This window comes from Lytechinus variegatus, chromosome 17, assembly GCF_018143015.1.
Source record: "Lytechinus variegatus isolate NC3 chromosome 17, Lvar_3.0, whole genome shotgun sequence".
Taxonomy (NCBI): Eukaryota; Metazoa; Echinodermata; class Echinoidea; order Temnopleuroida; family Toxopneustidae; genus Lytechinus; species Lytechinus variegatus.
The window spans coordinates 21,147,835-21,162,831 of NC_054756.1; the positions used below are offsets into that span (position 1 = coordinate 21,147,835).

The following is a 14,997-nucleotide window of genomic DNA, read 5'->3' on the forward strand; positions in this document are numbered from 1 at the left end:
CTTTTTTTTTTCTTTTTTTGCTTGTCAAATTTTTTTACCTGTGTCCATCCCAAAATTTCAGGTGGACCCCCCCCCCCCTAAAGTTTTTGGCTTCCGCCGCCAATGTTATCTACTGTATAACCACTACTAGGCCCTTAAGCTACTTTATTCGTTTGCCAATCCACTATATACATGTAAGTGCATTTCTGATATTTCATAGTTTGTTCTATTTTCATCGTTCTTTAAGTTTGGGGGTTCAAGCCTATGATCTGGGTGTATACACTTGTGGACCAAATTAATTGGTATAAATGAATGAGTGAATTTATTAATTCATCCATTCATTATTTCCTTCTCTTTTTTTACCTTTTTTAAGTCAGCATAGCACACTATGGCACGCCACAATTTTACTACAATAGCAGTCCGTAATCGTTGCGATTGAACTTGAAAAATGGAGGAAGATTTCACTTGTATTTCCTGTAAACAGTTGGCTCTGCCGGGAGGAGAAGTGCAAGAAGGGAATCTTCACATTATAATAGAAGATGGAAAAATAACTGGTATGTGTTTTATTCTCGAAATACTGCCTAAAAGTATCTTTATTCAATATTGACCACGTAAACACTTGCAGTTGCAGAATTTAAATTCGTGTGCCCACCTATTCAACTTCGTGTAAGCTCCTCGTAGTTGTCCTGTGCAGATCTACTGTATGCAGTATGATGCACTCATTCAATGAACAAGGTTATAATATAACCTTGTTCTCAGTTATATAGATAAGGGTGGCAATGTTTGGCCTATTTTCTCTTTTTCTTTTGGGCAAATGCTTGATTTTTTTACACTGACAGTTTCCATTACACCTATTATTCATACAACTTGGCTCTTATTTAAATTTGATTCATTAAATCGTTTTTTTTCCTAATTAAAAATAGAGATCAAAAAATGAAAATTTTCTTGCCATATTACTTTCCACCAATAGAGGGTGTATAAAAAAATATGCCCAAAATTCAAGTTTTGGAGCACTCTGGTGAATACAAAAAATATTTCCAAGTTACTAAATGAAAATTAAATTGCAACTGTACGGAAATTAGTAATTTTGGTCACAAAAGTGATATTTTAATGATTTTTTAAAGTGTGTGTTCTGTACAACATTGGCATACCATAGTCCTACCTGTAGATTCCCCACAGGCAGGGTGGTAGCAGTGAACAAGTGGTGTCTGCCACTCATTCAATGAACAAGGTTATAATATAACCTTGTTCTCAGTTATATCTCCATGTGTGGCAAAATAAGGGTGGCAATTTTTGGCTTATTTTTTGTCTTTTTCTTTGGGGAAATGCTTGATTTTTTTACACTGACAGTTTCCATTACATCTATTATTCATACAACTTGGCTCTTATTTAAATTTGATTCTTTAAATCCTTTTTTTCTTAATTAAAAATAGAGATCAAAAAATGAAAATTTTCTTGCCATATTACTTTCCACCAATAGAGGGCGTACACAAATATATGCCCAAAATTCAAGTTTTTGAGCGCTCTGGTGAATGAAAAAATAATTCCAAGTTACTAAATGAAAATTAAATTGCAACTGTACGGAAATTAGTAATTTTGGTCACAAAAGTGATATTTTAATGATTTTTTAAAGTGTGTGTTCTGTACAACATTGGCATACCATAGTCCTACCTGTAGATTCCCCACACAGGCAGGGTGGTAGCAGTGAACAAGTGGTGTCTGCTGGGTGCTTGGTGTGTATGAATTAAACAAAGTTAATGGGCAGAGATATAGAATTTTGAGAGTGAAGGTAAATAAGTCTTTAATAAAGCACAGAGTAAATGTCATTGGTCTTGGTTTTATAGTGATAAAAGTTTTTGTTCAGAGAGAATCCTTCATTGTAGTGATTTAATGGCATGGGTTTGAATCCTGAGCTATTTTTTATATCTTTTTTTAAATTATAAATTGACATTTTTTTCGCTTTGTTTAACAAATGGATCTCAATACAGAATTTAAACAATAAAATCAAGAAATTAAAGTTGTTCACTTGGTGCAGAATATTTAATGGCATCTGGAAATAACCACTTTGGTTGAAAGCAAATCAAATTTTGAAAAAAAAATGATTACAGAAAGGCAGAATGATGATAAGGCCTCATTTACAGATATTTGTTGATCTATAGTAGAATTCTGTTTGGCAGTCTTAGTCTAACTTGTGAAATAATGTGTTGTATCTGTGCTGAGCAATGTCCTTGGAAAAATTATGCATAGAGGAGAGACAATCTTGGTGATATGGTGCCAACATTGTGAGTGAAGATGCCACATGTGTTTACATATTGGCCCAAAATTCACAATAGTGGTTTCAGTAATACTTTGGTTATTTGGTATAAAACCATGGACAATGCAGATTTCTAAGATTCCTGTGCTTCATTCAAGCATGAATTTATAATGCCCTTGCTGAAAACACTCTTTTATTGTTGGATTTTTCTTAGTGCATACGGTGAAACAAGTATCATTATTTACAGAAAATCTTCATCTATAATCCATGGTTTTGTCCCTTTAAAATCAGAAACACCTAAAATTCTGGCCGTTATTACATTTATGTTTTTTTTCCTTGTCAGCGATCTTGGATCAAGAAACAGACTTTGTGAAAGGAGCTGTAGATAGACATTATGCTGAGATTGTTACTCCTGGATTTATTGATATTCATCACCATGGATTAGGTAGGTTAATTTCTGATCATGTTTAAAAGATCATTGATCTCTCTCTTTAGTACCAAGTAGCCAGAGGCTGGGGGGGGGGTTGACTGAACCAACTTGAATTTTCCAAAGCAAGAAAAGATAGGGAGGAAAATGTTTTTCTTGGACGAAATGCCCAACAATTTTGACACATGACCTTTTCATTTTTTTTACATATATATATTTTTTTGCTTTTCATTTTTGTCTAATAACACTTTTTTTTGCTTGTCAAATTGCCAAAGAAGAGAAGGAATCAAACCCCGTAATTGATAATCTTGGCTATGGGGCTGAGCACAGAGTAAAATATTTTACAATTATGTTTAATTTCAATGAGATGGCAATTATACAGTTTTCACTTTCCAGACCAGCCCCCCCCCCCACCAATAATTATAATAAAAATAGCACAAAAAGGGTTGATACATTATGCTATCTAGATGTATTGAAGGAGTAGCTCATCCTGACATAAGCTGGTTCGGATAAAGAAAATATCAGGTAACAACTATTCATAATGTTGTGACAAAAATTCAGAATTTTTTTTACATATTTTTCAATTTTTGATGTCACTTGTTAGCATTTGCCTCTTATGTTATATACCGGTGTTATGAATGCTCAATTTTGGTTACTTGTGACAACGCAAATTAAAACTTTAGCAATCCATAACTTTGTTATTTGATACCTGTTTACTTCTCCAAGAACGTTAAAACAGGATTGACCCCTCATTTAATATGTTATTGCTATAATGTAACATATTTTGTTTAAAAAATTTTTATATGTATCTTGGCAATAAAAAAACGTGCAATAAATAACAATCCATTTGCAAACTTCTACTGGTATTATTTTTTTTATTTTACCTATATACAGGTGGAGCTGATGATCTTTTGATGTTCTGGCAACATCCTGGTTAGCATTTTCATTAATTATTTTCCTGTAATTTAAATAGGTTTGTTCTTATTTCAAAGGTGCACGATCCCCATATTCAAGAGGTTGCTGCGGCACTAGCCTGCCTGGCGCTAGCTGCACATTGACACCAACATTACGCAGATGTCACGTTCCAAATGCCCAAAATCTGGCGATTCTTAGCTCACGTACGCTTCGGCTGCTGATTGAAGATCTTGCCAGGTTTGCTCCGCCTTCTCCAGTGTGAAGTGACTTCAGTAGATGTTTGTACCACTGCCGATTTAGCCAAAAGCAGCGTAGCATATTGTTACTGTGCATGACTGCACTTGCTGCGCGAAGGGCTGATGATTGATGTCGGTGATCTTTGTAATGAAGATGTTGGTGAGTACAAAAACATCTAGCAGCGCCAGGGATCTTGCACCTCTAAAATAGATAGTGTAAGACAAAAGTAAAGCTTGTAAAGTGAGAAAAGATTGTGTAAATGTAATACTGGCTGTATGAATCCATGTAAGAAGTGTTTTTTTTTCTAATTAGATTATTTGACTTCACCTGTTTTAAAGAGGGGATCTTCATATAGCAATGATTGGAAGACCTAGAAAACAATTTGGGTTGAACCATAGAAGGAGCTTTGAAAACAACTGGTATCCTTAACCCTAAGTTGCTTTGGTAAATTTCACTTAATTCATATATTTCTATTTTATATTAATTAATTATGCTAATTTATTCATGAAATCATACTTTTTAGTCTGATTCACTACATAAAGCTCCTCGAATGCTATTTTTTGTGAAAATATTCTTTAAAGCATTCCTAACAATTGTGAATGAAAAAAGTTTGGTACCAAGACCAATTTCTTATGTATTTTATTGTTTTTTCAATTTCTTATGTATTTCCTTGGTTTTTTTTACTTTTGTTTTTTATTGTTTTTTGATGAAAATCGTTCCAGACTTAATTGTGATCATAAACAAGGCAAATTAATTTTGATCTGTAACAGTTTGATCTGTAACAGTAGAAATAATGATACATTAATGAATTTTGGCTAAATGCACAATTTGCATTGGATTTGTACATTATGCCCCCCCCCCCCCCCCCCCCCCCCCGGAGAATTAGGGTTAAGATGATTCACAATGAGAAAAAAAAATGGTCTGCCTCTTTTAATAATAATAATAATTGTAAATTTATATTGCGCAATTTGTATTTGGATACTCAACAGCACATTACAATACATAACAGATAAGCAGAAAAACAATTATTAACAGGATACGCAAACATTTTAAAAGTAAAATTAAGTTCGCTAAATTAATCGAAGAAAAATAAGTAAAGATTAATTATTTCTACAAAATACATAACCAAAAACATGAAAAAGTGACTTCTTTATTAAAAACTCTCTTGAAAGAGGTGGGATTTCAGTTTGGTTTTAAATAAGTTGACAGAGGATGCATTTCTTATTGAGGAAGGGAGACTATTCCAGAGTTTGGGTGCAGCACTGATAAAGGCAAGGTCACCTAGTGTGATATTTGTTTTATATGGTGGGAGACTGAGGAGCATTGTGTCATGGGAACTACGAAGCCTGTAAGACTGGGTGGGTGGTTTTAATTTAAGGAGTTCACTGAGATAGGTGGGGGCCATGTCATGTAGTATCTTATATGTTAGGAGCATTATTTTGAATTTGATTCGCTGTAGATCGTTGAGTAGGGGCCTTACATGGGAAAATTTAGGGGAATTACAAATGAGTCTGGCACTTGCATTTTGAACATGCTGTAATTTGTTTATCTGAGAATCTGGTAAGCCAAAAAGTAGTCCATTACAATAATCCAACTTGCTTGTTACAAATGCATGGACCAGTGTACATGTGCTGCTTAAATATTTTCGGATATGACGTAAGTTGTAGAGATGATAGAAGGCAGTTAGATACCATAGATAGGGTAATGAAGTGACAGACCCCACACAGATAGATTCTAAAATGTTGATGAATAAAAATGCACTTGTATTCTCCCCCATCTTTTTTTAATAGCACATTATTAGCTTAAGATATAAGTTTTAGTAGATTCAACATCAACAAAGTATTTCAGTTGTGGGAACCTGTTGCAGAATTAGGATCAGAAATGTATACACATACCTTTAAAGATGATTATTTTGTGTGATTATGTCGATTCAATTCAGTGATATGTCAACACGCCATCCAAGATCGTACATGTAGCTGCACACATCACATATATTATATTCAACATTTAGATTTCAACGTCACCTCAAGGAATATAACTGCACTGTATTGTAAACGGCTGTGGTGCATTCACTGAGGTGACGTCACTTGCTTCTTTAAAGTTGCGAAATTGGGTAGTTTGCTTGATGTACACACTAGTGTGTACGTGTCAGTTGCATGAATTACCAGGCACGATATTCTCCCGATTTAAATCAGAATTCCGATTTTTCAATAATTCTCCCGATTTAAATCAGAATTCTGATTTTTCAATAATTTTTTTCCCAATTTGTTTTTTTATTAATTTTTTTGGGGGGGATTTTTTTTTTATTTTCATTATTTTTTTAATGTGAAATCCTTTGCCCAAAAACATTCTCATGTTGTTTTTTACTGCTTTTTTAAAGTCAAATGATCAAACTATCATGCAGACTCACCTTGAAAAATCACTTTCGATTTCTGTACTATGCAAGAGCTTGTAACCCTGACCAGGGCTTCTCTGACTTTAGCGGTGACTTAGGGACCCTTGGCTATTTTCTGATTTTTTTCAGACTGGAATATCATGCCTAAGTACACGCTTGCTGTATTTATCTATTATGACATAGATCTGAGCTGCAGCAAGAATAGCAAGTTTATCATAAAGCCATATCATAAATGCTGACTCTGTTGTCAAAAATATAACTCTGTTGGGGAAATGAAAATCAAAATGTTACATTTCTTGTTGTTTTCACTTTGGCTTAAACATTTGAATTGAACATCGGATGTTAAGTGATGCAAATTTTTCTCATTCATCCAGTCTTGTTCGAATGTAGAGACATGAAATTTCTTTAAAATGGAAATAGATTCCAAGCCATCTCTTGCATTCGCATACTGGACAATAGTCCATTGCTCACAGACTCAGCTCATTCTCAGACATTACAATGGTTTTCCTTTTAACAGGTACTAATTCACCCAGTCAATCCCATTAATTATTGGCAAGACATTGCAACAGTGAGTTGCATTTCCAGTTTGTTTTTTGGGCCTGAAGTATTTACTTTTGAACAATGTTCATTAAGTTAAAGGTAGATGCATTTAGTATATTCCTAACCTTTCCCCATTCCTGCTTTTGACATTCCTTCTCCCTCTGTATACTTTACTTTCTGCATCCCCTTTCCAATATTATACATTAGTATACTTTGTTATTTTTTTCTTTTTTTTACCGTTTGCTTGTTTGTTTACTGAAGGTTTACTCTGTACAAATTCATGTAATTCAGCCTTTGGCTGCTAATTGAATTTTTATAACAATATATACCATTTATCTATCAATCTATCTATTATGGAAAAAAAACAAAAGAGTTCAACAAACCACAAATATCTCACATAACGTGTTAAACAATTGACTTTTATTTCTCCTCATTCTCCTTGCATCTATGGTGGCCAGAGTATACCCAGCAGAGATTGCCAAAGTACGGTGTGACATCCTTCCTAGCATCTACTGTCTTTCCGGAGGACTTAGAGGGTGGCAAAGTCTTTGAAACACTCAGAATTCTGGAGGGTATCGTTGGCAAGACGGATCGAGGATCAACATGTGAAGGCATTCATGCAGAGGTAGAGAATGATTGTTTGGAAATCTACTACATTATGATGACATTAATAGCAGAGATTCCAACTGTATATTTTTTGGTATATGGGTTCCTATTGTTTGTTATTTGTCTTTGTCTCACCTGTATAGCAAAGCAAGACTATAGGTATAGCTTTCCGATGATGACAGTGTCGTCAATATTGACATCCTATCATCATTCACAAAATAACTAATCATTTTCTATTTGAAATATAATTGATGTAAAGAGCCAGAAGCACTGCCATCATCAACATTGTCAGTTCCACTTACCATTAGTAATAGTATAACTCTTCAACTCTGTCTGTATGGCTATCTCTCTCTCTTTCTCTGTCCCTCCCTCCATCAACCCCCCTGTATCTCTTTCTATCTCTCTCATTCGGTGATTTCAAGTTCAGTGTTGACCTTTTGGTGTTGGTGTTAGGTCAATACATGAGTATAACACCAAATATAAAATGAAGATGGTCCTGAAAAGTAATTCACTCGTTCTTGAGGTTTCCATAATGTGATCTGGATCAGTTTTACAAACTCGGAATAGATTTTGGAGCTGGGGGAAGCAATCCATATTCCAACACCAATGGCAACACCAGATTTGAAATCACCCATTCTGTCTCTCAGGGTCCTATAGTCAATGATTTTGGTGGCCTACCCCCTGGTGATCAAAGGATGTCTATAGATCAGTTCACCCATCTTCTTGATGCCATGCCTAGCTGTAAGATGATGACCATCAGCCCTCACGTAGATGCTCAGGACGACTACCAAAGAACAAAGATTCTCCTCCAAAGGTTAGAACCTGGGTCATGGGCGACAGAGGTTTTTGATCAATCACTATATGTCAATGGCCAATCAAGATCATTGTTGCATAGGCATGCAGTTCAAAATGCAGACGAGGAACCTATCAGAATTGTTCTTTCATATTAAATCTTGCAATCTATTGGTTAGCTTTCTGATACAGGGCCCTGGCCTTGGTTTTCTTTTTCACATTGTTGCGTAATATTTTGTAAAGAAACACTGTTGTTTTCTGTTGTGAAGATACACCCGGGGAATTATTTTACCTCTCAACTTTGGTCAGCATTTCAGGGTGTAAGAAGAAAAGCTTTCAACTATGTTCTGGATAGTTCTATGTAAAAGATTGCTACCCGAAAGAAATTTTGTGTAGCAGGCATAAAAAATATGTGGAGCAAATTGCGATGATACCAGGAAAAGTGATCCAACGATATATCATATTTTCTATCTCTTGTACCAGGATCTACTTTCACTGTGAGAAACATGTTTAAGCCATTGCAAGATAAATCTATATATGTAAAACTGTTTTCATTGACCAATGTACTGTATTACCTTATATTTTGTATGTTTTGCTTGTATTCCTCAAAACGTTTTACTTTTTAATCTTGTATTTGCAGAGGTATTGTTCCTGCTCTTGGCCATGACAGGGTAGCGAAAGAAGCTGAAATCCTTGGTGCTTTGAAATTAGACACATCTCAACAATTCCATATCACTCATCTCCTTAATGTATGCAATTTCCATCACAGGTAAATTATGAATTATGCATATTTTTCATCATCTACATCCCATTACTATTTTAGCCATTCTGAATTTCACATGCTTTTTAAATATATATTTGATAGATATGTGTAGGTAATACTAATATTAGATACTGAGCATTAGAAGACATACCATGGCTGAAGTTCTTTCTCAGTATTATATTCATGCAGCGCCGTACCCAGGATTTTCCAAAAGGGAGCAAATTTTTTGGAGGATATTTCGTCCTCAAAAAAATTTGACAAGCATAAAAAACAAAAAAAAAGGTCTTCAACCACAAAGGATTTCGTACAAGAAAAAAAATTGACAAAAATAAAAAAATAAAGGTCTTCAACCGCAAATATAGGACATTTCGTACCAGGATAAAAATTGACAAGCAAAGAAACAAAAAAGGTCTTCAACCACAAATAAAGGATTTCGTACCAGAAAAAAATTTGCTAGCGGAAAATAAAAAATAAAGGTCTTCAACCGCAAATAAAGGACATTTCGTACCAGGATAAAAATTGACAAGCAAAAAAACAAAAAAAAGGTATTCAAACGCACATAAAGGATTTCGTACCAGAAAAAAAAATTGACAAGCAAAAATAATGTTATCCACCGCAAGTAAAAGACATTTCGTACCAGGATAAAAATTGACAAGCAAAAAAAGGCCTTCAACCGCAAATAAAGGATATTATTTCATACCAGGATAAAATTTTAAAAAACAAAATTAAAAAAAAGGTCTTCAAGTTCACAAGAGTGGCACACATCGGTTTTCTTTGCACTTGAACATTACAAATTTTAAATTTTGCTTCTCAAAAGGGGGGAGGGTACGTCCCCTGGATCAGGTGTGACTCGTCAGGGGGGGCCGTCTGCTCCCCCTGCCCCCCGCCCCTTGGGTATGCTAGTGTATTCATGTACTAGGAGTGTGAAAATACATGCTGTTTTCAAATCATATTGAAAAAAGAATGACTATTTCATATTTGCATGAAAATATGCGCCTTGTGAATGAATTGTCTTTTTTGGGGGGGGGGATGAGGTGGGGTTAATAATGTGCCCAATATATAACGCGGTGTTGGCTCAGTCGGTAACTTGTCTGTCCGTCGAACCAAAGACACATAACTCCACAACCGGAAGTTGCTTTTAAACCAAACTTGGATGGTAGATGGACTTGGGGGACCTGCATGTTATGCTGCAGTCTGAGGTCACATGGTAAGGTCAAAGGTCATTTTCAGGTCAACGTTAAAGTTTACATGCAGGTCAACGTTAATATTACATGCAAGACTTTTATGACACCTAATTCACTTTTCCACCAAACTTGGATGGTAGATCATCAAGATGGACGTGCATATTATGCTGCCGTTGGAGGTCACATGGTAAGGTCAAAGGTAATTTTCAGGTCAACGTTAAAGTTTACATGCAAGACTCTCTTATGACACCTAACTCCGCAACCGTAAGTCACTTTTCAACTAAACTTGGGTGGTAGATGGATTTGGGGGACGTGCATCTTATGCTGCAGTTGGAGGTCACATGGTAAGGTCAAAGGTCATTTTTAGGTCAACTTTAAAGTTTACATGCAAGACTCGCTTATGACAAGTGTTATTCCATCCCAGTCATTTCACAATGAAGTTTCGAGACAATTCTGCTGCGTGCTCTCGCAAATCACGATATTTCTGGTTATTTTCATAAGTGGGCGAGGCACAAAATTGCTTTTGCCTTGTTTTAATTAGGTTATTCTAATTAGCTTTTCGCATATTTTATTTTTTAATGACAGAAATCCCAGTCTTGTCAATTTTGGACTGACAGATCGCTTTCCTATGTTGCCTGGGTACCATCATCTAGCCCCGCCCACAATTGAAATCATAGGTGACCTCTGTCATGTGTGAGTATTCCTATATTGTGTTACAGTCATTCCATGTTAAATATTATGTTATCAGGTGTCGTAGAGTCCATTTCAATCCCCATTGATATTGATGAAATGTGGGGGGGGGGAACTTGGACAAAATTTTAAAGCCATATCTATGACCCCTAAGAGGGAGTATGCATGTCAGGTTGAATCATTATCAGAGTCTTAATGATAATATCAAGTTATTATACTTGCTTATAAAGTCCAAGTACATACATGCACTTGATCAGAAGCATGAGCATGAATACATGACGTTATAATAATAATAATAGGCATTTATATAGCGCCATCTATCTAGAAATATTCTATTCCGAGGCACGTTGTAATTATTATTACCCCGGCTTTAGCTCAAGCTGCCTTTCAGCGCTCATGCATTCAAGGAATTAATCCTGCCAGGTACCCATTCACCTCACCTGGGTCGAGTGCAGCACAATGTGGATAAATTTCTTGCTGAATGAAATTACGCCATGGCTGGGATTCGAGCCCTCGACCCTCTGTTTCAAAGTCAGAAGACTTATCCACTGGGCCACAATGCTCCAATAATTAATCGGGGGATGAACAATAGTTCATCCCCCATGCTTAAAAGTCATCGGTATCAAATTGATTTCTTACCTCAATATAGGACTATTATTTCATTACTGTTTTGTCTTAATCCCCTAGACATTATTTTTGCTATTTTCTTACTTCCTTTCCAGGCATCCACTTGCTGTTTCTAATGTACTAAGTGCAAGACATTACAGTCAGATTGCATTCATTTCAGACTGCACTGCTGAAGCAATCCCTAATATGAAGATGTCATATAGTAATAGAGATAGTAAGTATGTCTACCAGCAAGCCAAACTAAAATGGGCTCCCAAGTCCTAAATCTAGGGAAATCTATTCATGGGAGATATGTCTGCTTTCAGTAAGCTCAGCTTGAGGTATATGTTTCAGATGTAAATGTTTCAGATGTAAATGTTTCAGATTTAAAATGTATGTGGAAGTATTGAATTAAATAGTAGTTCCCAAAGAACACCAAACTTCAGTTGGTGAAATTTTTGTCAGCAAGTGTGAAAGAACAATGTTGATTGGGTCCTGGTCAGTGTTTTTAGCAACTATCATCTTGATTGGCTATTGTCAACAACTGGTTTGTATGAAATCTTGTATTACCAAGTCCAGGGATTCATTCCATCAAATTTTAGCTGTCAGATCTGACCACTGTCCTAGGTTTTGATTGGTCAAGAGACATGCTTATCTGACTATTAGTACTGTTGGATGACAGTTTGTCAGTGCTGACAACTGTCATGAAATTATCCACTGATGATGTCGTAACAAGGGGGCATTTTATGAAGAGTTAGTGCCTCTCACTAAACAGATTTTATAAGCTACTGAAAATCCTTATGTCTGATTGGCTGAGAGCAAATTAGACCATGAAAATCACTTTCTGAAGCCCAGCACACACTATGCGACATGATTGCACCAAGATTCGATTGCCACAAGTTGCCAATCTTGTCTCAGTGCAATCGCATCACAGGCCATTGCAACAGCTCTGCCTCTCATGGCGCCTCTTTTGTATGTTGCCTGCACTGCAGCAGCACAGCAAACTGGCCATGATGTCATTGTCTAGGAGAAATCTGATTGGCTGAATCATCAAATTCGCAGAAAGATTTGACATGTCAAAAACCTGAGATTTGGTTATGATCCTTCTGCAACAGAGCGGGTTGCAGTAATTGTAGCACATTGTAGGTTGGCGTAGACTCTGTCATTTGTTGCAATCGCATCTTTGTGCAGTCACGTCGCATAGTGTGCGCTGGGCTTAACTTTTCTGAGAGGATCCACTGATGTCTCTTCTATCTGTTCTTGTTTATCTATAGTGCAGGTTTCAGCTGATGGTAAATGTTTGGTGGTGAGCGGTACAACGACGCTAGCAGGATCATGCTGCTCATGTCTAGATGCCTTCAGATCCCTAGTCAAAGTCTTTCAGGTTGGATTAGGAAAAGCTGTGGCTATGGTAGCAGAGAACCCAGCTAGGTAAGAATGATAGGTGGATAGATGGTTGGATGGGTGGGTGGATGGGTGGATGGATGGGTGGGTGGATGGATGGATGGATTGGTGGGTGGATGGATGGATGGATGGATGGATGGATGGATGGAAGGATGGATGGATTGGTGGGTGGGTGGGTGGGTGGATGGATGGATTGGTGGGTGGGTGGTGGATGGATGGATGGGTGGATGGAAGGAAGGATGGATGGGTGGGTGGATGGAAGGGTGGGTAAATGGGTGGATAGATAGATAGATAGGTAGGTAGGTAGGTAGGTAGGTAGATAGATAGATAGATGATAGGTAGAAACATATATAGATGGATGGATTGATGGACAGACAGAATGACTAACTGATCTATTGATAGCTAGATGGATGAAAGTATTGAAAATGGACAGATAGATTCTAGAACACTGTTATATACTCAACTTCTGTCTTATTCTTAAATAGGAATTCACTTTTATATATAATATTTTTCTCTTTTTTTCTCATCCATGTTTCTGTCCAAAAGGATCGCCAAACTCAAAGGAGTCGGTCAAATTGAAGTTGGAAAGCGAGCCGATCTTCTTCTCTTTGACATTGACCTCAATCTCAAGAAAACGTTTATCTGTGGTAACATCGCATACACTGCAACGTGAGAAGAATAAAAAAATGATAAGTGTAGGTTTCTTGGGTATTTTGCATTCCATTTTACAACAGTTTTGTGAGTCAATTATTTCTGTTGTTATGCATTGATTGTTCAACCACTGCCATATATTCTGATGTAACCTAATTATGCTGTAAAGGAAAAGTTAAGGATACTATATTGTGCTATTTCGCCCATCACATCTTTATGTTAACATCAGGGTAGTCAAGGCTGGTACTTCCGAGTCATGACGCCAGAGTGGAAAACCTCCCATAGAAGTTGCACATGTGACTCAGGCCAAGGCAACCAAAATGTGGCCTCAAGACCACGCTCAATATCATCCCTGGTTGAAATCCCTCAGTATGGATTGATTGTGATGATATTATGAATAAATTACCATATACATGATAATGCAATAAGTTTGAGAGGGTGCCAATTTACCCCCCCCCCCATGCTTGTAGGGAATAATGTAGTACTTCAATATAGTTCTGCATGAAATATTCATGATTTGGCTCAGTTAACACATAACTTGAATAGGACATAAGTGCGCCAGCTTCATTTTCATTTTGTTTCTCCATTTCACCGTTTTCATTAGAATATTTTGAAACCTAGCACTTGATGAAAAAAACCTTCACACATCATATTTGACATGAAATGATTCTTGGTGGCCTTGGGTTTAAAGGGGAAGTTCACCCTGACAAAAAGTTTATTGTAAAAATAGCAGAAAAAATAATAAAAAATATTGCCGAAGGTTTGAGAAAAATTCATCGAATAATTAAAAAGTTATTAGAATTTCAATTATTTGATTTGTGACGTCATATGCGAGCAGCATTCCTACATAGCGAATTGTAAAAAATCAATAAAATGTCATTTTCTCAGAAAATTGAAAATGGTTTTTACTATACAGTTTGTATATCAATAGACAAATCATTTCACACCCGATCATGAATAGAAAACAAAATTAAGTCATCAGGAACCATACAAAATTTGAAATTCATGCATTTTATATTACATAACATATGGGGCAGCTGCTCGTTTATGACGTCACAAATCCAAAACTTTGAACTCTAATAACTTTCTTATTCTTTAACGGATTTTCCTCAAACCTTCACCGATATTTTTAAATATTTTTCTGCTATTTTTACAACAAAGTTTTTTTCAGGGTGAACTTCCCCTTTAATGATGAATGCCTAATTCACTCCATTGATATCCCATGCTTATTTACACTGATTTTTTTGTCACTATGCTCCATCAAATTTTACATTTTTGAAAACTGAAATGTAAAAAAAAAATGATGTAATTTCTACTACAACTTTAAGGTTTATGGAATACATATTGGACCATTGTCAGTTTCTATTATAGGAGCTTGTATTTCATTCATACATGTACATGATTAAATTGATTAGAAAAGAATCCCAAACCCTAGCAATCCAGCTGGCTGGCGTACAAAGCTGTTTTTCAAGTTAGAACCAACTTTAATCAAATGAAAATCACATGCCCAGTTGTTTTCTGCATCTGTTAGGTTACATCAGCTATTAAAAGTTT

At 36.0% G+C, this 14,997-nt stretch overlaps 1 protein-coding gene across 2 annotated transcripts; it reads left to right on the plus strand.

The window, feature by feature from the left end:
• The first annotated feature begins 378 nt into the window (after window positions 1-378).
• Window positions 379-14,064, plus strand: LOC121430991 (N-acetylglucosamine-6-phosphate deacetylase-like). 2 transcript variants are annotated; one of them, XM_041628442.1, is made up of 10 exons: window positions 379-533; window positions 2,577-2,678; window positions 3,555-3,593; window positions 7,206-7,372; window positions 8,001-8,167; window positions 8,786-8,914; window positions 10,678-10,785; window positions 11,505-11,623; window positions 12,663-12,819; window positions 13,339-14,064. In XM_041628442.1, the coding sequence occupies exons 1-10, from the start codon at window positions 428-430 to the stop codon at window positions 13,463-13,465; spliced, it is 1,221 nt and encodes a 406-aa protein (XP_041484376.1). In that variant the 5' UTR covers window positions 379-427; the 3' UTR covers window positions 13,466-14,064. The 2 variants fall into 2 exon arrangements, with proteins under 2 accessions (XP_041484376.1, XP_041484377.1); XM_041628443.1 differs by lacking the exons at window positions 379-533; window positions 2,577-2,678; window positions 3,555-3,593 and adding an exon at window positions 3,821-3,971.
• Window positions 14,065-14,997: the final 933 nt, after the last annotated feature.

Excerpts from the sequence above, each read along its gene's own strand:
- LOC121430991 (XM_041628442.1), top strand. The coding sequence starts at position 428 with ATGGAGGAAGATTTCACTTGTATTTCCTGTAAACAGTTGGCTCTGCCG. Across the intron at positions 2,679-3,554 it reads TATTCATCACCATGGATTAG|GTGGAGCTGATGATCTTTTG; the intron begins GTAGGTTAATTT and ends ACCTATATACAG. Across the intron at positions 8,915-10,677 it reads GTATGCAATTTCCATCACAG|AAATCCCAGTCTTGTCAATT; the intron begins GTAAATTATGAA and ends TTTTAATGACAG.